We start from the raw sequence: 22917 nt of genomic DNA on the forward strand, positions 1-22917 counted from the left end.
TGTTTTATTGTGTGTTATATTTATAACTGTGCCTAAAGCTGTTTTTGCATTTCGGTGGTTTTAGGAGGTTTAAGAAAAAAAAGACATTGCCGAACTTTATGTCAGGGAGTTTGGCAAGAAATTCTAGCCACTTTCACCCCTGGTCTGGTATTAACCCTTTCAGGGACAGCGGTCACGGAAAGAAAAATACTATTCAAGTAATTGCATGCCTTTGACGGCAACAGACTCCAAATCCATTTAAACTGGGTGGACTTGCCATGATGAATGCTCATCTTTCAGTGCCATTGACAACGCTATATCCAATCCATTTTGACTAGGGGTGGGTGAATGAATGTTTATTCATTCGTCTCTCACAGTCAAATGAGTGCCCTGTAAAAGTAACTAAAAGAATTGATGAATATCTTGAATAACTAGATTTACCGTGAAAATAAATACTGTAAGTAAAAAGTAAAATACTGTCATGTAAAAAAAAGTCTGGAGAGCTTCCATTTTTCTTATGGGCAAAAATAAATGTCACAGTAAAATTGAAGTATAAATCTACTGTATTGATTTTTAGCCAAACACAAAAAAAATTTTTACACAAGAAACCATGTGAAAAAAGAGGACCACCGATCTACTCTCAAAAGACAATATTAGCAGAAACAAAAAGGATGAGATTTCTGGATAAATTGCATGTGAAAGCTGAATAGCAAAATATGGAAGCATGTTAAATACTGTGAAATTAATTTTGAATATGTCCATGTATTACTAAAAATCATTAAGGAAAAAATGAATATCTTTCAATTTGTTACACTGTTTATTAACTGTAATATACTATACAGTATATATAGTATATGTGTGTGTGTGTGTGGGGGGGGGGGGGGGGTTGTGCGTTTATATTGTAAAAACTATGTTTAAAATATAAAGATCTTTACACCACTGAGCTATGAGAAGAGGTACATGATTGATGTTAGACGTCCAATACATTATGACTGGGAGGGTCATTCCAAATAGATTGGACAACTATTGCTGTCAGTGGCAGCCATTGAGTACCGGTAAATTGATCTCAATTTGCCTTTCGTTGCAGAAATGTACACAAACAAGAAAGTCAGAGAGGTTAGTGAATAAACAACTATCATGATGTATATACTGATTTTTTCTCATTTTTTTCCTAATTACATTATATGTATACATATTTAATCTGCTATAGGATATGTCTGCAGTTCTACAGCCACCAAAAGTAATCCCTCAGACTTTACCCTCAGAACCAAGCGCTCCAAAGACATGTGAGTAAATCAAGAAAAAATCGCTTTCAAATAATGGTTTGAATAATATCTATTCTTAAATTGAGAACATTTGAAAAATGTACTTTTCCCTCGTTAAAATAAGAAACACTCCAATATCACTTGATCAAATCACTTTTATAATTTGACAGAGTTAATCTCAAACTTCTGAACAGAATTGTTTTTCAAAGTTAAAATAAGTAACAAATACGACATATATATCTTAGAAAACAAGTGTTTCAAGCTTATTTCACACTTTAAACTGATTTGTTCTGTTGCAAATAATGAGTGATTGAAGCTTTTTTTAAGGTATAATTTCCTAGATTTGTTGCTTAGAATGAGTATTTTTTGCTTTTTCTAAGCAACATGTTGCTTACAGTGAGTGCTCAATGTTTTTTTAAAAGATTGAATAAACTTGATTTTTTGCTTGATACAGTGGTATGAAAATGTATTGAGAAGCATTGTCAGATGTGCATCATGGCTCGGTCAAATGAGCTGTCTGAAGACCCGTGATCAAGGATTGTTGATTTGTATAAAGCTGGGAAAGGATACAAAACCATCTCAAAAAGTCTGGATGTTCATCAATCGACAGTAAGAGAAGATGTCAACAAATTGAGAGAGTTTGGCACTGTTTCTTCTCTCCCAAGGAGTGGCCGCCCACCAAAAATGCCAAGAGTTCAGCAAAGAATACTCAGAGAGGTAAAAAAGAACCCAATAGTGTCTGCTAAAGACTTACAGAAATCACTGGCACAGTCCAATATCTCTGTGCACACATCAACTATATGTAAAACTATGGCCAAGAATGGTGTTCGTGGGAGGACTACACGGGGGAAGCCAATGCTGTCTAAAAAAAAAAAAAAACATTTTGCGGCCTTAGGGCCCGGACAACTTGCAATCAATAATGAAAGAATGAATTCAAAAGTTTATCAGGATGTTTTGCAGGAAAACCTCAGGCTGTCTGTCAGACAGTTGAAGCTAAAAAGAGGATGGATGCTGCAACACGGCAATGATCGAAAACATAGAAGCAAATAAACTTCAGAATGGTTTCAGACGAACAAAATTCACGTTCTGGAGTGGCCAAGTCAAAGTCCAGACTTGAACCCCATTGAGATCCTGTGTGACATCCGAGGAATCTGACTGAATTACAGTAGTTTTGTGGAGAAGAATGGGCCAAGATTAGTCCTGATCGATGTGCCAGACTGATCTGCAGCGACAGGAAGCGTCTAGTTCAAGTAATTGCTGCCAGAGGGGGAGGGCACAAAATATTAAATGTGATGGTTCACTTACTTATTTTTCCCCCTTCTGTCATTGTTTGCAGTGGGTGGTTTTAGTCAAAGCAGACACTGTTATTTCATATATGTGATTTGGACAAAGTCCAGATTTCATTGGATGATTTTATGCAGAAATGTGAGAAATTCCAAAAGCCTAAGATACTTTTTAATACCACTGTATAAGTGATTAGGTCTTTAAAAAAAAAAAAAAAATTTTTTTTAAGTTTAATTTGCTTAACTCCGAAGAATAAATGATTTTGCTTTTTATACACAATGTTACTTAAAATGAGTGTTGAAAGCATTAAGATTAAGGATACAAATTCATTGCTTGAAATAAGTATTATTTATAGTTTATTTACACTGAAAACATGCAAATATAAATACTGAGGTTTTAGGGAGGTGTGTTCTTGCAGTGTAGTATTTCCACCCTAATTAACATTGATAAAACAAAGCGACTAATCTATGTTTTTTCTTCAGTTCCTGTACAAAAAACCTTGTCCATGCAGAACCTGAGTCCAATCGAGACACCATGGGAGAACGTGACGCTCAACCGCTGTTTGTTCGTGGCCATCACCATCTTGGTGCTCACCTCGGGATGCCAGAGACTTCACGGTCAGCACAGCTGTTAGTACTTGAGGACAAGGTCGTGTGTTCTGCCAGCTCTGACCCAGTTCTGTCTTTTTAACGGAATAGAGACGATGCGCGGTCGAAGGACAGCAGAGGAGGCGGAGGAGGTCGAATTGGCCACGAGGCATCCGACTACGTTACGACACCGAGGCAAAACGCCGCAGGTAAAGATGAACACTGTCAGAAGCACTAGCCAAAATTTTAATTCGTCCACTAAACTGTATGTGTTTCCGTTTGCTACAGTACATACTAAGGCCAGAGGTGGGTAGTAACGCGTCACATTTGCTCTATTACATTTACGTGAGCAACTTTTTGACAAAAATGTACTTCTGAGAGTAGTTTTACTAAGCCATACTTTTTAAATTTGACTTTAGTCAATTTGTGCAGAAGAAACGCTCCTTTTACTCCGCTACTTTGGGCTACACTCATCCTTACATTTTTCCTCTTTATTCTACATATTAGATTTAACCTTTTTATTTTGCCAGTCAGCATTACCAGTTTCACCAATGAGACGTTGCAACAACAATCACGTGACTCCATTATACCAATCAGACTCAAGCTTGCTCTTCTATGATCACCCTGGCCTGTTCAATCACATGGCGTCTATAAAGCAGTAAAAAATGAAGTACTGGATTTGACATAGAGCACTCTCCTCAACATGACTCAAAAGTGCGGATTTTAACCTTTCTTCCCATTTTTATCTGGCACGATTGACCACGGAAAACCAGAGATATGATCCTTTTAATTTCATAATAGGAACTATGAAGGAGTTATTCACTATTCAACTATTCAAACTATAAACTATTTTCTCCACTAGAGGGCACTCGTGCTCTTCTGGAGGGCCGATGCTTCAGTTCTGTAGATTTTTTTTTTTACCTCGCCGGCTTTTTTTTTTTTTTTTTTCATTGCCTTGATGCAGTTATGAAATATAGTACAGTATATTAATAACAGTTCATATTGATAACTTAGCGCTGAGAAAAAAAAATATCTGTGGGGATGAGGTGTAAATGTTGGTGAGCTGTTCCATTTTTCCTCCATACATGACGTTGTGTGTTACTCCCAAAAAATTCAACTTTGGTTTCATCAGTTCACAAAATATTTTGCCAAAACTTCTGGATTGTCCAAGTGCCTTTTTGTTTTTTTAAAACGCGCAGCGATGATTTTTTTTTTAGACAGCAGCAGCTTCCTCCTTGGGAGTCCTCCCATGAACACCATTCTTGGCCATAGTTTTACATATAGTTGATGTGTTCAGAGAGATATTGAACTGTGCCAGTGATTTCTGTAAGTCTTTCGCAGACACTATTGGGTTCTTTTTACCTCTCTGAGCATTCTTTCCTGAACTCTTGGCGTTATCTTTAGTGGACAGCCGGCCACTCCTTGGGAGAGAAGCAACAGTACCAAACTCTTTCCATTTGTAGACAACTTCTCTGTCGTTTGATGAACAGCCAGACTTTTATTAGAGATTTTTTTTTTTTTTTTATCCTTTACCAGCTTTATATAAATCAACAATCCTTGATCGCAGGTCTTCAGACAACTTTTGACCGATCCATGATGCACATCAGACAATACTTCTCATGAAGATAATTCTTACCAGCTGTGTGTTTTAGAGTGGGCAGGGCAACTTTACGCCACTGATCATTGATTGGGCACACAACCGACTTAAATTGTTTGGTAAAAATTGGTTTAACTTGCTCTTTAAGTCTCCTTAGGAGGGTTCACTTATTTTCCCCCTTCGGTCATTGTTTGCCTGATATCCTCATTAAAATATGAAAACCTATAAATGTTGGGTGGTTTTAGTTAAAGCACTTTTTACATCTGTGTGATTTTGACAAAGATCAGATCACATTTGGTGATTTTTTGCAGAAATGTGAGAAATTCCAAAAGATACTTTTCCATACCACTGTGTTTGTTGACCATTTTAACTGACTATAACAATACTACAGTGGTGGGTTTGTACATCAGTGATGAGATGAAAAAATAAATAAAAAATGTGTGACTTATGTACGATTTATGCATGACTATGCCTGTCGCGATATGCAATAATTCCATTTATCGCATGGTAAATGAAAATGAAGGCGGTAATTTTCCCGCTGCGATTTATCGCCTAACGTGCGTGCGTATGTGCGTGCGTGAGTGCGTACGTGGCAGATGTGCGGCGGACATGCTGTTAAAAGTTCGACTTGCTTGTTACCAACAGCGCAATATGCTCCCTGTGTTTTATTGACTTCAGGGTATGTCGTTTTATACATTTGAGTTTGCGTGACCATCATTCAATGGGAGGAGGCGGTGCCGAGTGCACTGTCAGTGTCAGCATATATTGCTGAAGAAATAAGACCATTTTACCTCTGTTTAATGTTGTTTGACACTTAGGCTAGGTCCATACTGCAGGTCTTCATGCACGAATCCGATTTTTTCGTGTTTTTCCGACTAAAGTGAAGCACTAACTTGACGGTCTGAACGTGACAAGTCGCATAGAAGTGGACCATTTCAAATCCGATCTGGGTCACTTTAGTATGTGGTCTAAATCCGATATGAGCCACATTTTTCCAGAATTTGGCTGGCTGTCTGAACTTTCTAGTCTCCTGTATCGGAATTCATGCAGCAATGACGTCAGCAAAGCGAAAGTGGCAGGCAGGACGGGAGCGATGTAGCTGAGCATTAGCTTCTAGCTAAAACTCTGCTTTTATGCACTAAGCGGGCTTGACCACAGATAAAATAATAAATAAATGAAGAAAACGATAAGCCTGACAATTTTTTATTTTCATTCTATGCGCCGAACGAGCAGTATTTCAGTATTGCTTCCACGGCCAAGACGGGGCAACCCAAGTCATGTCACGCACACAAGTCAAGGCTTATGTGCTTGCGTGCATGTGTTCTATCAGTCCATATAAACTTTGATTAAAAGACTAAACGGGGATTATTGATGTCTGTTATTTGTGTCATCTTTTTGGAAATCAAAATATGATCACCCTGGAATGACATACAGCTAGCAATTGTAAATTTGTTTTGGTGCTTCTGGGCATGCACACTTTGCTGAGCGCATCTCGGATGGCCAATTAGTGCTAATGCATGACACTTGAACTTGCTCCATGGACAAAGGCAGTGTGAACGGGCACACCAAAAAAACAGACATGACAATAAATCGTTTTTGTGCATTGAGACCTGCAGTATGAACCTAGCCTTAGTGAAGCCAAATTTTGTTACTGCTACTTAATTAATCTATTTTTCTCTGTTGTTGCTGAAGTGCAATTGTTTGTGTTACTACAACTTTATGCCTCTGTGCCTTAACGCTTAAGTTATTAAAGTGCAATTTTATTTTTTCTTGAAAAAGACATTTTATTTATTCTGTTTCTGTGCGGTGTTGGTATTGTTGTCTTTTACTTAAAAGAGGCATGGTCTATTGTTTTTAGTTGTGATTCCTTAAGTATTTTTGTATTTAAAATTAAACGTTTATTGCGTTTAAATGGGTGTACTTAATATTACTTAGTATTATTAATATATACTGTATTCCTACTGTGTTATTGTAAACTGGTTTAAAAAAATGGGTGTGGGGGGGGGGGGGGGGCGCAATAATATCGCATATCGCAATAATTTATGAGAAAATTTATCGCCCACCAAAATTTGTTATCGCGACAGGCCTATGCATGACTATGTAATATCTATGTGGCACTTTTCAGTTTATTTTTGCTGTCTATTATTAAAACACACATTAATTGTTCCCAGCCTGAAACCTCCTTTTGGGAAGTTTTGTTTTGGTGGCTGCCGGACCTGGATGTCGACGACGAAGAGGACGAAAATACCGTAAAGCGGAAAGGAAAGGCAGCCCAAAGCTTGAAGAGTCTTCGAAACAAACCAGTGCCAGACAAAAAACTCATGAAGAAGAGAGAGGGGACTTTAAAAACGAGGAGAGCCAAAAAAGCTCAAGTGGCTAAAAATGAGAAAGAGAAGGACCTACTGAAGATACATGATGGAGATGAGGAAAGAGCGGAAGATGAGGTGGTGGTGGGATCCAACAATGGTGAAGATGAAGGAAAAGAAGACTGAAAGAATGAATAGGAAAATTTTACAAACAAAATCTATAAAATGACCTGTATTGTTGTGTTTTCAATAGTTCCATTAAAAAAAAAAACAAGCGCAAACAGCTAGCCACTTCTACAGATTGAAAATTTGAATAAAAGCGATCAAAAGTGCTACTTCAGTGCTTTAGTCTTTTTCTGAACATGAGCTCAAAAATCATTAGTCTTTTGGTTGAACATACTTTTGACATTTAACTGTTTCATTGAATATAATAATGCCCAATCATGTGACTCTTTTCATCCTTCAGCCGTGAATTTAAAGTAGTTTGTCACTAGACGTCCAATCCATTTGAACTGGGAGGGCTAGAAGATAATGAACTTTCATTTGCTGCCGGCCCCACCAGTTCAAAAATATTGGACGTCTATCACTGTTTATGAGGCCGAAAGGGTTTAAATTATTTTTCAACTAGAAGAAGACGGCGCAAATTTCAGCCAAAGCAGTCAAATTCAAAGCATTGCCAATTTTGGTAAAGTGGGCACTCCCTTTAAATATAAAGTGTGTTATTGAAAAAATTCCTTTTCTGACCTATGTGACCTTTGACCCGATTACCCCAAAATTCTATCACCTTTGTTTCACATTGGTAACATATCCTGCAAGTGTAATAATAATCCCTATATTAGTTCATGAGTTGACCCAAAATTCATTTTCTGACCATTGTGACCTTTGACCCGAAGAGAAGACTAATACAGACGAATGGTTTTGCTCCCAAGAATATTTACTTACAAAATCTTAAAAATGAGTTTGCTTTTAAATGTAGAACACTAGAATCAGAAAAATAACCAGCTGGGACACAATTAATTGTTAGCAATAGAAATGGCCTCAGGGGGTGGCGGCCTCATTGGCATTGGTGGCATGGGTATCTGAGTGGGCATTTGAGGAGTACCGGGGGCACCAGGGGGAAGGATCATGCCACCCGGAGGTGGGGGCACCGACTCATTCTGTGGGCGCGCCGCACTCATGAGTGGTGGAGGACGCTTCATACCAGCTGGTGGCGGGGCACCAGTGGCAGGTAGAAGAGCTTTTTCCATTTTGAAGTGGAACTGCAAGAAGAACTGAAAGGAAACAAGAAATTGTGACCACATGCCTTCTCAATGATCAACGTTTTATTTTGTAATCCGTACCTGTTTAGTTTCTCGGTTCCAGTGAGTCCAGAAGCGGCTCTCTGCTTTGTCTATTTCTCTACTGGGAACCTAAAAAAAAGTTTACATTATGCTGTAGCAATACAGATTTTTTTTTTTTTTTTTTTTAATCATTTATAGTCACCTTAAATGCGATAGTTTCATAAGGTTCCGCAGCAAGCAGCAGGTACTGCCAACGGCGGTCTGGGGGCTCAATGCGCTGTTCGTACGCGGACATGAAACGATGCCTGGGTCCAATGCCTTCTGCAACTTCTGGGTAGTCGATCTGAATCCCAAAAAATTGGAACTCATTTAATTTCCTTTATCTATTTCTGTTACTTTCATATATTTTTGCGTTGCGCACTAACCTGGAAAAGTAAAGACTGCTGCCCAGACTCTGGATCCCTCTGCTTGGTTACTGAGAAGGACATGAAAACACTCTTCAGAATAGGTAAAACATTATGGTTTTGTACAGACATATGGCAGAAAACACAGACAAGAATGAAAAAGCAGTTTCTGCTCTTGGGCCCCTCTTTAAAATAAACTGTTGTATTTTAAGCCAAAAGAACTGTTGTGTTTGATAGAACAATATGTCTATATGTTGTCATAGCAGTTTCATGGCGCATTAAGCCCCCGAACTATTTTTAATTTGTCCGTTTTACCCTGGAGACCACCGTTTACAGGCACCGCGCAACCGCTTTTGTTTAAACCCAGCCATAAAAAGAAGGTAAGTAATTATATTTATTATTTGAAATGTCAATCATTTTGATCTTAGAATAATTAATTGATGTGTAATATTTAGTTTAAAAAACCAAAACTCCTAAAAAAAATATTCACTCGCATTTTTTAAAATTTTTAAACAAATTACGTCACAATGAAAAAAATGGTGTCTGTAAATAGCTCACGGATATCTACCTCATAGCTATCGCTTAATTGTATTTTTTTTTGTTACTGTCACATTTTCCCCAATATTTTAGATGATTGAAATTGGAAAAAAAAAAAACTCCTCCGTGAGTCATCACCTTATCGTGGTGGAGGGGTTTGCGTGTCCCAATGATCCTAGGAGCTATGTTGTCTGGGGCTTTAAGCCCCTGGCAGGGTCACCCATGGCAAACAGGTCCTAGGTGAGGGGCCAGACTAAGCATGGCTCAAACTGACCCCTTATGATGAGAAAAAGAAATGAACTCCAGTTTCCCTTGCCCGGACGCGGGTTACCGGGGCCCCCCTCTGGAGCCAGGCCTGGAGGTGGGGCTCAAAGGCAAGCGTCTGGTGGCCGGGCCTGTCCCCATGGGGCCCGGCCGGGCACAGCCCGAAAAGGCAACATGGGTTCCCCTTCCCATGGGCTCACCACCTGTGGGAGGGGCCAAAGGGGTCGGGTGCGTAGAGAGTTGGGCGGCAGCCAAAGGCAGGGGCCTTGGCGGTCCAACCCCCAGCTGCAGAAGCTAACTCTTGGGACATGGAATGTCACCTCTCTGGCAGGGAAGGAGCCTGAGCTGGTGGGTGAGGCAGAGAAGTTCCGACTAGATATAGTCGGACTCTCCTCCACACACAGCTTGGGTTCTGGTACCAATCCTCTCGAGAGGGGTTGGACTCTCTTCCATTCTGGAGTTGCCCACGGTGAGAGGCGCCGAGCAGGTGTGGGCATACTTATTGCCCCCCGGCTTGGTGCCTGTACGTTGGGGTTTACCCCCGTAGACGAGAGGGTAGCCTCCCTCCGCCTTCGGGTGGGGGGACGGGTTCTGACTGTTGTTTGCGCTTATGCACCGAACAGCAGCTCAGAATACCCACCCTTTTTGGAGTCCTTGGAGGGTGTGCTGGAAAGCGCCCCCTCTGAGGACTCCCTCGTCCTACTGGGGGACTTCAACGCTCACGTGGGCAATGACAGTGAGACTTGGAGGGGCGTGATTGGGAGGAACGGCCCCCCCGATCAGAACCCGAGTGGTGTTCTGTTATTGGACTTCTGTGCTCGTCACGGTTTGTCCATAACGAACACCATGTTCAAACATAGGGGTGTCCACATGTGCACTTGGCACCAGGACACCCTAGGCCGCAGTTCAATGATCGACTTTGTAATCGTGTCATCGGACTTGCGGCCACATGTTTTGGACACCCGGGTGAAGAGAGGGGCGGAGCTGTCAACTGATCACCACCTGGTGGTGTGTTGGCTCCGATGGTGGGGGAAGTTGCTGGCCAGACCTGGCAGGCCCAAACGTATTGTGAGAGTCTGCTGGGAACGTCTGGCAGAATCCCCTGTCAGAAAGAGTTTCAACACCCACCTCCGGCAGACCTTCTCCCTTGTCCCGGGGGAGGTGAGGGACATTGAGTCCGAGTGGGCCATGTTCCGCACCTCCATTGTTGAGGCGGCCGATCGGAGCTGTGGCCGTAAGGTGGTTGGTGCCTGTCGTGGCGGCAATCCCCGAACCCGCTGGTGGACACCAGCGGTAAGGGATGCCGTCAAGCTGAAGAAGGAGGCCTATCAGGCCTTTTTGGCCTGTGGGACTCCGGAGGCAGCTGACAGGTACCGGCTGGCCAAGCGGACTGCGGCTTCGGCGGTCGCCGAGGCAAAAACTCGGACATGGGAGGAGTTCGGCGAGGCCATGGAAAACGACTTCCGGACAGCTTCGAGGAAATTCTGGTCCACCATCCGGCGTCTGAGGAGAGGAAAGCAGTGCACCATTAACACTGTGTATAGTGAAGATGGTGTACTGCTGACCTCGACTCGGGACGTCGTGAGTAGGTGGGGAGAATACTTCGAAGCCCTCCTCAATTCCACCGACACGCCTTCCTTTGAGGGAGCAGAGTCTGGGGACTCTGAGGTGGGCTCTTCGATCTCTGGGGTTGAAGTCACTGAGGCGGTTGGTAAGCTCCTCGGTGGCAAGGCCCCAGGGGTAGATGAGATCCGCCCGGAGTTCCTAAAGGCTCTGGATGTTGTGGGGCTGTCATGGCTGACACGCCTCTACAACATTGCGTGGACATCGGGGACAGTGCCTCTGGATTGGCAGACCGGGGTGGTGGTCCCCTTTTTTAAAAAGGGGGACTGGAGGGTGTGTTCCAATTATAGAGGGATCACACTCCTCAGCCTCCCCGGTAAAGTCTATTCAGGGGTGCTGGAGAGGAGGGTCCGTCGGGAAGTCGAATCTCGGATTCAGGAGGAGCAGTGTGGTTTTCGTCCCGGCCGTGGAACAGTGGACCAGCTCTACACCCTCGGCAGGGTCCTCGAGGGTGCATGGGAGTTCGCCCAACCAGTCCACATGTGTTTTGTGGATTTGGAGAAGGCGTTCAACCGTGTGCCTAGGGAAGTCCTGTGGAGGGTGCTCCGGGAGTACGGGGTACCGAGCCCCCTGGTAAGGGCTGTTCGGTCCCTGTACGACCGGTGTCAGAGTCTGGTCCACATTGCCGGCAGTAAGTCGAATTCGTTCCCAGTGAGAATTGGACTCCGCCAAGGCTGCCCTTTGTCACCGATTCTGTTCATAATTTTTATGGACAGAATTTCTAGGCGCAGCCGAAGCGTTGAGGGTGTCCGGTTTGGTGACCTCAGCATTGCATCTCTGCTTTTTGCAGATGATGTGGTGCTGTTGGCTTCATCAAGCCGTGACCTCCAACTCTCACTGGGGCGGTTCGCGGCCGAGTGTGAAGCGGTTGGGATGAAGATCAGCACCTCCAAATCCGAGACCATGGTCCTCAGCCGGAAAAGGGTGGAGTGCCCTCTCCGGGTCGGGGATGAGATCCTGCCCCAAGTGGAGGAGTTCAAGTATCTTGGGGTCTTGTTCACGAGTGAGGGTAGGAGGGAGCGGGAGATTGACAGGCGGATCGGTGCAGCGTCTGCAGTGATGCGGATTCTGCACCGGTCCGTTGTGGTGAAGAAGGAGCTGAGCCAAAAGGCGAAGCTCTCGATTTACCGGTCGATCTACGTTCCTACCCTCACCTATGGTCACGAGCTGTGGGTCGTGACAGAAAGAACAAGATCCCGGATACAAGCGGCCGAAATGAGTTTCCTCCGCAGGGTGTCCGGGCTCTCCCTTAGAGATAGGGTGAGAAGCTCGGTCATCCGGGAGGGGCTTGGTGTCGAGCCAGTTGAGGTGGCTCGGGCATTTGGTTCGGATGCCTCCTGGACGCCTCCCTGGAGAGGTGTTCCGGGCATGTCCCACCGGCAGGAGGCCCCGGGGTCGACCCAGGACACGCTGGAGAGACTATGTCGCTCGGCTGGCCTGGGAACGCCTTGGAATCCCGCCGGAGGAGCTGGCTGAAGTGGCTGGGGAGAGGGAAGTCTGGGCTTCCCTGCTAAAGCTGCTGCCCCCGCGACCCGACCCCGGACTAAGCGGAAGATAATGGATGGATGGATGGATGGATGGATGGAAATTGGAAAAAAACAAATTTAAATGGTAAGTATTTGAAAAAGAAAATCTCGACCACTCAAGATGTCTCCGTTCTTGCATCACGACCCTTGTTATATTACCGTGTTTCACCCATAAAATCCCCCAAAAGTCTGACTGTGGCCATTCACAGCTGTGTCAGGACACTCTGCAATACATGCTCCACAGAGTTTTGCGATCGAAATAAGGTAAGTACGCGATAACATCTCGCTAAAATTATGGTGTCTTTAATTATGCTCTCTCATACACTCACCTCGGGTTACGGGTAAATTTTTTTTTTTTTTTTTTTTAAATGCCCTCCTGCTCAATTTTTCTTCCGCCAGAAAATAGATATTTTAGGATTTCCAATTATGTATAACACAGGCATATAGGACAATGTTGAAATTTGGCCAAATTGGGGGTCTCAGAACAGAATTTCAAACCACCTGAGTGTTTTCCGCCATATACAATTTGATTTAGTCACAGTTTCAGTTCAAGACAAAGTTGTGAAAAAATGTCTTAGACCATCTTGTTGCATTGAAGTCAAGTTTTCAAATATCGTAAACATGCAACTCGAATTTTGTGGTGGATTTTAGGGCGTATTTACACCAGGAAAGGCAACCGTTCACTCTCTTTGGTCCGCAGCAAATTAAATTTGGTCGAGACTTTTTTGATGTGGTTCCCTTTTCACATTGAAATTTGAGCAAACAACCCAGGATTTGACAACAAACCTGCGCATGTGCAAAAATCGTTCAATCATTGGACCCAACGGTCTGGGCGGGGTAACATTGTAAAATAGGGACGTAAACGATCACAGAGCTCCAGAGTACTGCAAACGTGCTATTGATTTATTTTATCCTATTGCAAGCGTTTGTGAGAAGTTTGGAGCTCAGAGGCCTTTGAGGCCACGTTGATTTTACACGGACACACTCAGCTCCTCATTGCTCCATGTTGAACCCCCGACTCATATTAACCAACATACTGCTAACCACAGACTGTGATGCTAATCAAACAAAATTTCCTTGCTACGGAAACCTGTTACGTGCAAAAAGATATGCGATTTCAGTTATGGTCCGGACCACGGTGCGGTCACTTTCACATCTACAGCGAACAGCACCACAGTCCGCTTGGAAGCGAACCGAGACCACCTCTACAGCGAGATCTCGGACCGACTGTTTGGTCCACACCAGAGTTCGCTGGTTTGTTTTCACACCAGCCCAAAAGGTGCGCACCGCACCACAAACCTTTCTAGTTTGGTCCAGACCAAACAAGGCAGGTGTGAATACAATACACCTTTACATTTCTCCTAAAATCTAACCTGAAAGACAAATACCCTTAACTTTCCATTAATATGGTACAATCACACAAGTCTACCTTTATATCCAGGCCGACCAATTTTTACAAACTTCTTGACTTCAACCTTCACTTTAGCTGGAGCTGGCTGAGCAGGAGCTTCTTTGGCCTCTTTGGCAGCTCGCCGTGCTCTGCAAACCAACAACATCTGTCCATTTAACTTTCTGCCAAACAAAAACAATCTATGCAACTTACAGATTAGTCTGATGTTTCTTTCCTTGTGTATGGGCTAAATAGCTGCCCTGTAAGGAAGAAGAGCACATAGTTAAATTCCTACACCAACCGCACATAATGCACATGTAACATAATCAAATTGTAACCTCGTTGTTGTGAAGCGTCAGGCAAAGTTTGCATTCATATGATCCTAAATGATTCTTCATGAAGTAAGGATCTTTATTGATGTCAATGGTCTCCAGAGCCAGCTGGCGTAAACGCTCCCGTCGGTCCCGATTACTCTCAGAGGAGGACGCCACCCCTCCGCTGCCAGTCTTTCCTCCAGCTCGATGTTGGAAATCCATTTTTGCCAGACAATTGGGTGAAACGCACAGATGCAGATGCAGGCAAATGCCTCCTCAGTCCAGCACTGGACAGCTGTATGTTTTTGTCCCTGTTACCTAAGGGGGGAATAGTAACATTTAGACCTTATGAGTAGAAGCATGTGGCCAGTTTGATACTGACTCCTGTGCTATTTCTAAATATAAAACATGGTGACACTCATATGTAACAATTAGGCGAAAAATAATGAGCTCTACTGCAAATAGCTTATAAACACTCTAAAACCAAACCATAACTATACACCAAACAATTCAATACCAATCCAAAACCATCTCGCAACATTGAATGAATAATGCACACATTTAACTCATTAGCTGCCATTGACGGCGCTAGAATGCCAATCCATTTTGACTGACCAATTCAATCAAATTGGGAGGATGGGCTCCGAATGCTCATCTTTATGTGCCATTGGATTAATCACCAAAAATAATTACTTTCGAAATAAATCGTTATTGCTAAGTTTGAAGACTAGTAGTTGTTTAAGGGGGAAAGTGCGTGTGTACGATCCAACAGAAAAAGCTTGTCCTTCATTCGAAATGTTTCACTTCAACATACTTTTTTTGCCAGCAAATGGGCAAATGGTTATGTTTACATCGAATCACGGAAGATGTTTGTAACAACTAGTGATAAGCAAACAACTAATCGAGCGGCGGGGTGCTTGCGCCTCGTTAAGAGTCGCAACTTCGCAATCATTTTGAATGCACTCAACCAAGTAAGCATTATTAATATTATTATAAATGATTTATTATTCAATCAAAAACAAACATTTTAGGATCCGGGTGCAAGCACACTCGCTTTCTAGAATGCTATGTTAGCATACATGAATGAAATGTAACAAAGTGAACGCTCACTAACACTTAATCTCGCTCAAAACAAACATTAGCGTAGCAGAAAAAAACAACACGCTCTGCATTGTGATATAAAATATTAAAATCTAGTCATATACGTTATGATTGCGTATACTTACCAAGAATACACGGCAATCTAACCACGACACATGCAAAATGCGTCACATCCGCTTATGCCGCGGCATTTGTACGTCATTTCCGCCATTTTGACTCGCCATCAGTGTCATTACCCGATCGTGACGGGTGCATCGATTGTGACGGTTGCTACTGCGCACGCCCAGATCGACGCCATTTTCTCCCGAGCGATGACGGGAGATATAGACATATATGTGAGAGACTCAATGATCGAAATACATTTAAAATGTATTTTTTTTAATCGGTAGGGCATCTGAGGTACACTCTGATCCAAGCAATTCATGTGTACACAAAAAGAAAACCTTAAGACTTTATTTAATCATGAATAAATCTTAGGCAAGCCGCGATTGGTTCTGCGCATGCGCGTAGAGCACCGCCCCCACTTGAGTCACGATGCCGCAAGAGTGATTTATGTGGTAGATTCTGACATAAAAAAATATTAATCAACCTAAAGACATCGAAGAATAGTGAATTTTTATGTCTGAATCTCTTGCGTTTATAAGCGTAAAGCCTTTGAAGGAAGTGACGTGATGCAGTCACGTGAGAGACGGTCGCGATCGGGTAGCTATCTGCGCATGCGCGTTAAAGTTCTTCGTTTTTTTTTTTTTTTTTATTAATCGCGAATTTTAGTGCATACTGCCATCTACTGTATAAAAATGTACATCATCTACAGTTTGCCTCCACCCTTATCTGTGTATCAATATAGTAATAATAATTCTTTAAAAGAATTGAAAAAGTGCTTCCCTTACATACTTAAATGTCTTCCCCTCCCCTCCCCTCACCCCCAGTAACCCCTTCAGAGACCATTCACGCTGGTTAAATTTAAAAGAAAAACTTTAAACCTTACGGACTTTGTTATAACATACGTTTCTCAATGGTATTACAAATAGAAATTGTTATTGTAATAATGTACGAAGGCTTCAGAGTCCTAGATTTATATGGTGAGTATAGTTTAGTCCTTAACAGTAACAATTAAAAAGAGCCTCTATTTTGACTTTTTTATATTTAGTATATATACAAAATTTTGTTAAAGCCCATGCTTTGATTTAATTCTGCAGCTAAATCCAACAATAAAATGTTTTTGTTTTGTATATATTTTGGTATATTCGTAGTTTCATGTAATTTGCTGTGATTATAAAAAACAAAACATTATCACTGTCAAATTTATTGTTGTAATATTTCGACCATTTTATAAGGATTCAAGGATTTTTATTGTCTCATCAGTTCACATTTACATGTTAATGGTGAGAAATTAGAACTCAGGTCCCGTTTTAAAAGCAAATATAAATGCAGAGTGAGTATAAAAGAGCAAAATTGTAAGGTGCATACAAAAATAACAAGCAAGAAAGACAAAAACGCTGGATAGAAGTATAAAAATATGTAACTACTAAAACAATTTAGCAGTTGGCTGACTTGAGCTTGTTAGGGGCTAAGATGTGCGTGAGGTATATAGACATGATCATAGTAGTCCAGTAATATTGGGGGTCTACGGAGCATGGCAAGAGTTCAACAGTCTGACAGCTTTAGGGAAGAACAACAGAAAATTTATGACAACACTGAAAACTATGTGGCAGTCATTCTTTAGTCCAAAATACATAATACAAACCTACAAATGCATAAATATAATTAGAAATACTCTTGAGGATAAACAGTAGAGAAGGTGAATAAACAAATAAAAGCTGTAAGGTGACATTTATTGCTGTATTAAATTTAGGGGGAAAAAAAAAGTTTCATAGGAAAGCATCCAATGATTATGCCGTAGATTGAAGAAAACAAAATGCCTTAAGCTGAAACAGTTTTAATGTGCATGTGTAGAACAAACTCAAACAAAAACATTACAGTTTAATGCATTGGACAGCAGGAACAACTGCAGTATCCTGTAGGTGTTTCCTCCTCGCAGTAAAACGCCGTTACTTTACCCCTTTTCTCCTCTCCAACAAATCCTATAAAAGAACATAAAAACACTGAGAAATACCGTTTCCAAGCACTGTGGCTTTTCCACCATGTCTATGCTTTGTTGAGATATTAAGTGTCTCTAATGACACCAAGATAAGCTTACACAGTGCAACTCACCTCGTGGGGATTGTTTGAACTGCTCCCCATACCCATGGCAGATCTCAATGGTGTACATGTTGTAATACTCTCTCCTGAATTCTGCACAGAACCTGCTCCATGTCCAGACACCTGTGGGATAAAAAAAAAATCACATTTACATATATAGCTTGTAGACAAATGTGACAACAGCACAAAAAAAAGTACATGTCATTGCATTTTACTGAAGTACTTACTGTTAAGCCATTTAAAATGTGGCCGTCTTCTGAAGGAGTCTGGAGAACCAAGGTCTCTGATTCTGGACCACACAAGCGCCAATGTGCATATAGCACGGTCACCTTCCCGAAGGACAACTTTTTCATGTATGTTGGCAGTCAATACTTCTGGCAACTGTAATATAGGTGAGCCGACAATGAAAAAGTATCAAATTTATTAAAAAACAAACGTTTAAAATGTAATTGGCTTCTCATGACAATTACTAAACTCCCTGCGCAATACTGCCTCATTGGGCCCTGTCTCTAATTATAATTACTAGTATAGCAGTTATGTCCTCAATTTAGATCAAAGGAAATTATGTCCAGGATTAGGCAGCTGTCTGTGTCATCCTCAACCTTTCAAAGAAGACATAATTTACACATGACATGCAGGTGAACGTTATGACCAGGTAAGCAATCAATTGCAGTGATGACCATTCCCCTTATCAACATTGATTGATTATCTTGTAGTTTTCTTTTACCTGTCTGATTGAAGTTTAGTAAGATATAGAGGGGGTTGCCTTTGGAACCCTGAAGACAGGCTGTAGAGATCCCTGAAGAAGAGGGGACGCTTTCTCTGTCCAGAAGGCAAATCTGTGCCCATGCCTTTAAAAAGAAATGCAAATAAATCCATGCCCAATACCTCCCAATGTTCTTTGACATAAGTGTCACAAAATGAAAAACAGACCACCAAAAAGGCTTTAAAAATGTGACAATATTTGATAATTTTTCAGAAATTTAAAAAAAAAAAAAAAAATTATTTACAATATTTCTACAATTCTGAAAAGGAGGATGGTCTAATATCGTAATGTCTGTTGAGAAGTGAAAACAATCCATTTGTGCTTCAATATAAATCATTACTTTAGATGAAATAAATTTCATGTAACGCTTCTGATTTAACTTAGTTGCTCAATTAAGGCATTTACCCATTCATTGATGTCCTGAATCATTGTTGGCCAATAGAAGCTAGAAATGGCCTCGACGCCGCTCTAGTTCCCAGAGTTATTTTGACACTCCATGAGGATAGTCTGCTTCCCCTTTGACTTGATGACCAGGCGCATATATTTCATTGGGGGGTCTTTTATCTGTTGGACGAAAATTAAAAAAGCAAAGAGATTCTTAAAATTCAGTAGATTAAAATGACCACCACCTGACAGAGATCAATAATAATAAATAAATAAAACTCAGCTCTGGACCTTCTCCCACCTGACATTCACAACAGTTTCACTTATTTTTATTATAACATCTCATATCTTTCTCATTTTCTACTTAAAAAACAAAAATAGAAAAAGTGCCTCTTTTTTTCAATGATTTCAATATCTTTATAAATAGTTTATGGAGCTGCGTTTTTTAAATGGCATAAAAAATAGTTACTTGGCCTATAAAGGATTAAAAAAAACGTAGAGGCTCATATATTCATGACCCTCTTTTCAGACCTATAACACAAATTGCCAGTATAACATCAGTTTTACTTACCTTTAACAATGAAATCACGCACCATTCGTCGAATCTTACGGCGCCCACTTGAGTAGTTGGAAGCGTTCCGTCGACCAGGTACCTTGGAAGATGCTAGGTATCCACATTCATCTTCTCGGATCACTCGAAGTATCTATTAAGACATATTCAAGCATTTCATGCTACTCGAAGATAGCGGCGTACACACACGCATAAAAAACCCTCAATGTCCGAGCCTAACGCATAAATCTATATCTCCCGTCATCCCTCGGGAGAAAATGGCGTTGATCTGCGCGTGCGCAGTAGCAAACCGTCACAATCGATGCACCCGTCACGATCGGGTAATGACAACTGTCGCATCGATTGTGACGGTTTGCTACTGCGCACGCGCAGATCAACGCCATTTTCTCCCGAGGGATGACGGGAGATATAGATTTATGCGTTAGGCTCGGACATTGAGGGTTTTTTATGCGTGTGTGTACGCCGCTATCTTCGAGTAGCATGAAATGCTTGAATATGTCTTAATGGATACTTCGAGTGATCCGAGAAGATGAATGTGTGGTCGACGGAACGCTTCCAACTACTCAAGTGGGCGCCGTAAGATTCGACGAATAGTGCGTGATTTCATTGTTAAAGGTAAGTAAAATTGATGTTATACTGGCAATTTGTGTTATAGGTCTGAAAAGAGGGTCATGAATATATGAGCCTCTACGTTTTTTTAATCCTTTATAGGCCAAGTAACTATTTTTTATGCCATTTAAAAAACGCAGCTCCATAAACTATTTATAAAGATATTGAAATCATTGAAAAAAAGAGGCACTTTTTCTATTTTTGTTTTTTAAGTAGAAAATGAGAAAGATATGAGATGTTATAATAAAAATAAGTGAAACTGTTGTGAATGTCAGGTGGGAGAAGGTCCAGAGCTGAGTTTTATTTATTTATTATTATTGATCTCTGTCAGGTGGTGGTCATTTTAATCTACTGAATTTTAAGAATCTCTTTGCTTTTTTAATTTTCGTCCAACAGATAAAAGACCCCCCAATGAAATATATGCGCCTGGTCATCAAGTCAAAGGGGAAGCAGACTATCCTCATGGAGTGTCAAAATAACTCTGGGAACTAGAGCGGCGTCGAGGCCATTTCTAGCTTCTATTGGCCAACAATGATTCAGGACATCAATGAATGGGTAAATGCCTTAATTGAGCAACTAAGTTAAATCAGAAGCGTTACATGAAATTTATTTCATCTAAAGTAATGATTTATATTGAAGCACAAATGGATTGTTTTCACTTCTCAACAGACATTACGATATTAGACCATCCTCCTTTTCAGAATTGTAGAAATATTGTAAATATTTTTTTTTTTTTTTTTTTAATTTCTGAAAAATTATCAAATATTGTCACATTTTTAAAGCCTTTTTGGTGGTCTGTTTTTCATTTTGTGACACTTATGTCAAAGAACATTGGGAGGTATTGGGCATGGATTTATTTGCATTTCTTTTTAAAGGCATGGGCACAGATTTGCCTTCTGGACAGAGAAAGCGTCCCCTCTTCTTCAGGGATCTCTACAGCCTGTCTTCAGGGTTCCAAAGGCAACCCCCTCTATATCTTACTAAACTTCAATCAGACAGGTAAAAGAAAACTACAAGATAATCAATCAATGTTGATAAGGGGAATGGTCATCACTGCAATTGATTGCTTACCTGGTCATAACGTTCACCTGCATGTCATGTGTAAATTATGTCTTCTTTGAAAGGTTGAGGATGACACTGACAGCTGCCTAATCCTGGACATAATTTCCTCTGATCTAAATTGAGGACATAACTGCTATACTAGTAATTATAATTAGAGACAGGGCCCAATGAGGCAGTATTGCGCAGGGAGTTTAGTAATTGTCATGAGAAGCCAATTACATTTTAAACGTTTGTTTTTTAATAAATTTGATACTTTTTCATTGTCGGCTCACCTATATTACAGTTGCCAGAAGTATTGACTGCCAACATACATGAAAAAGTTGTCCTTCGGGAAGGTGACCGTGCTATATGCACATTGGCGCTTGTGTGGTCCAGAATCAGAGACCTTGGTTCTCCAGACTCCTTCAGAAGACGGCCACATTTTAAATGGCTTAACAGTAAGTACTTCAGTAAAATGCAATGACATGTACTTTTTTTGTGCTGTTGTCACATTTGTCTACAAGCTATATATGTAAATGTGATTTTTTTTTTATCCCACAGGTGTCTGGACATGGAGCAGGTTCTGTGCAGAATTCAGGAGAGAGTATTACAACATGTACACCATTGAGATCTGCCATGGGTATGGGGAGCAGTTCAAACAATCCCCACGAGGTGAGTTGCACTGTGTAAGCTTATCTTGGTGTCATTAGAGACACTTAATATCTCAACAAAGCATAGACATGGTGGAAAAGCCACAGTGCTTGGAAACGGTATTTCTCAGTGTTTTTATGTTCTTTTATAGGATTTGTTGGAGAGGAGAAAAGGGGTAAAGTAACGGCGTTTTACTGCGAGGAGGAAACACCTACAGGATACTGCAGTTGTTCCTGCTGTCCAATGCATTAAACTGTAATGTTTTTGTTTGAGTTTGTTCTACACATGCACATTAAAACTGTTTCAGCTTAAGGCATTTTGTTTTCTTCAATCTACGGCATAATCATTGGATGCTTTCCTATGAAACTTTTTTTTTCCCCCTAAATTTAATACAGCAATAAATGTCACCTTACAGCTTTTATTTGTTTATTCACCTTCTCTACTGTTTATCCTCAAGAGTATTTCTAATTATATTTATGCATTTGTAGGTTTGTATTATGTATTTTGGACTAAAGAATGACTGCCACATAGTTTTCAGTGTTGTCATAAATTTTCTGTTGTTCTTCCCTAAAGCTGTCAGACTGTTGAACTCTTGCCATGCTCCGTAGACCCCCAATATTACTGGACTACTATGATCATGTCTATATACCTCACGCACATCTTAGCCCCTAACAAGCTCAAGTCAGCCAACTGCTAAATTGTTTTAGTAGTTACATATTTTTATACTTCTATCCAGCGTTTTTGTCTTTCTTGCTTGTTATTTTTGTATGCACCTTACAATTTTGCTCTTTTATACTCACTCTGCATTTATATTTGCTTTTAAAACGGGACCTGAGTTCTAATTTCTCACCATTAACATGTAAATGTGAACTGATGAGACAATAAAAATCCTTGAATCCTTATAAAATGGTCGAAATATTACAACAATAAATTTGACAGTGATAATGTTTTGTTTTTTATAATCACAGCAAATTACATGAAACTACGAATATACCAAAATATATACAAAACAAAAACATTTTATTGTTGGATTTAGCTGCAGAATTAAATCAAAGCATGGGCTTTAACAAAATTTTGTATATATACTAAATATAAAAAAGTCAAAATAGAGGCTCTTTTTAATTGTTACTGTTAAGGACTAAACTATACTCACCATATAAATCTAGGACTCTGAAGCCTTCGTACATTATTACAATAACAATTTCTATTTGTAATACCATTGAGAAACGTATGTTA

General features: G+C 40.8%; 2 protein-coding genes and 2 long non-coding RNA genes across 5 annotated transcripts in view; 2 read left to right on the forward strand and 2 right to left on the reverse strand.

Annotated features, from left to right (window-relative positions):
* The window catches only part of LOC130930412 (junctional sarcoplasmic reticulum protein 1), a 30780-nt gene extending 23352 nt beyond the window's left edge, over positions 1-7428 (forward strand). For both annotated transcript variants that reach the window (XM_057858360.1, XM_057858359.1), the window contains 5 exons: positions 1067-1095; positions 1190-1265; positions 3011-3145; positions 3227-3324; positions 6884-7428. In XM_057858360.1, coding sequence (XP_057714343.1) covers positions 1067-1095; positions 1190-1265; positions 3011-3145; positions 3227-3324; positions 6884-7204 — 659 coding nt within the window. In that variant the 3' untranslated portion in view covers positions 7205-7428. The remainder of the gene's footprint in view (positions 1-1066; positions 1096-1189; positions 1266-3010; positions 3146-3226; positions 3325-6883) is intronic.
* Positions 6749-15707, reverse strand: sf3a2 (splicing factor 3a, subunit 2). The gene is made up of 8 exons (XM_057858358.1): positions 15583-15707; positions 14381-14674; positions 14256-14302; positions 14082-14191; positions 8724-8773; positions 8501-8641; positions 8359-8427; positions 6749-8289 (listed from the first exon to the last, which is right to left on the reverse strand). The coding sequence occupies exons 2-8, from the start codon at positions 14576-14578 to the stop codon at positions 8032-8034; spliced, it is 873 nt and encodes a 290-aa protein (XP_057714341.1). The 5' UTR covers positions 14579-14674; positions 15583-15707; the 3' UTR covers positions 6749-8031.
* A 1673-nt stretch (positions 15708-17380) lies between these two features.
* On the reverse strand, positions 17381-19649 carry LOC130930006 (uncharacterized). Its single transcript, XR_009066978.1, has 6 exons — positions 19381-19649; positions 18831-18989; positions 18387-18510; positions 17887-18040; positions 17672-17782; positions 17381-17541 (listed from the first exon to the last, which is right to left on the reverse strand). It is a non-coding gene; the product is annotated as an uncharacterized LOC130930006 (long non-coding RNA).
* A 138-nt stretch (positions 19650-19787) lies between these two features.
* On the forward strand, positions 19788-21993 carry LOC130930004 (uncharacterized). Its single transcript, XR_009066976.1, has 6 exons — positions 19788-19995; positions 20386-20544; positions 20865-20988; positions 21335-21488; positions 21592-21702; positions 21833-21993. It is a non-coding gene; the product is annotated as an uncharacterized LOC130930004 (long non-coding RNA).
* Positions 21994-22917: the final 924 nt, after the last annotated feature.

This window comes from Corythoichthys intestinalis, chromosome 14 (genome assembly GCF_030265065.1).
Source record: "Corythoichthys intestinalis isolate RoL2023-P3 chromosome 14, ASM3026506v1, whole genome shotgun sequence".
Taxonomy (NCBI): domain Eukaryota; kingdom Metazoa; phylum Chordata; class Actinopteri; order Syngnathiformes; family Syngnathidae; genus Corythoichthys; species Corythoichthys intestinalis.

What these genes read in the sequence shown, in the direction of transcription:
- sf3a2 (XM_057858358.1), bottom strand. Translation starts at nt 14,578, where the DNA reads ATGGATTTCCAACATCGAGCTGGAGGAAAGACTGGCAGCGGAGGGGTG. An exon ending in TGACGCTTCACAACAACGAG is followed by an intron (nt 14,303 to 14,380) that starts GTTACAATTTGA and finishes TCTTCCTTACAG; the next exon opens with GGCAGCTATTTAGCCCATAC. An exon ending in AAGAAACATCAGACTAATCT is followed by an intron (nt 14,192 to 14,255) that starts GTAAGTTGCATA and finishes GTTGGTTTGCAG; the next exon opens with AGCACGGCGAGCTGCCAAAG.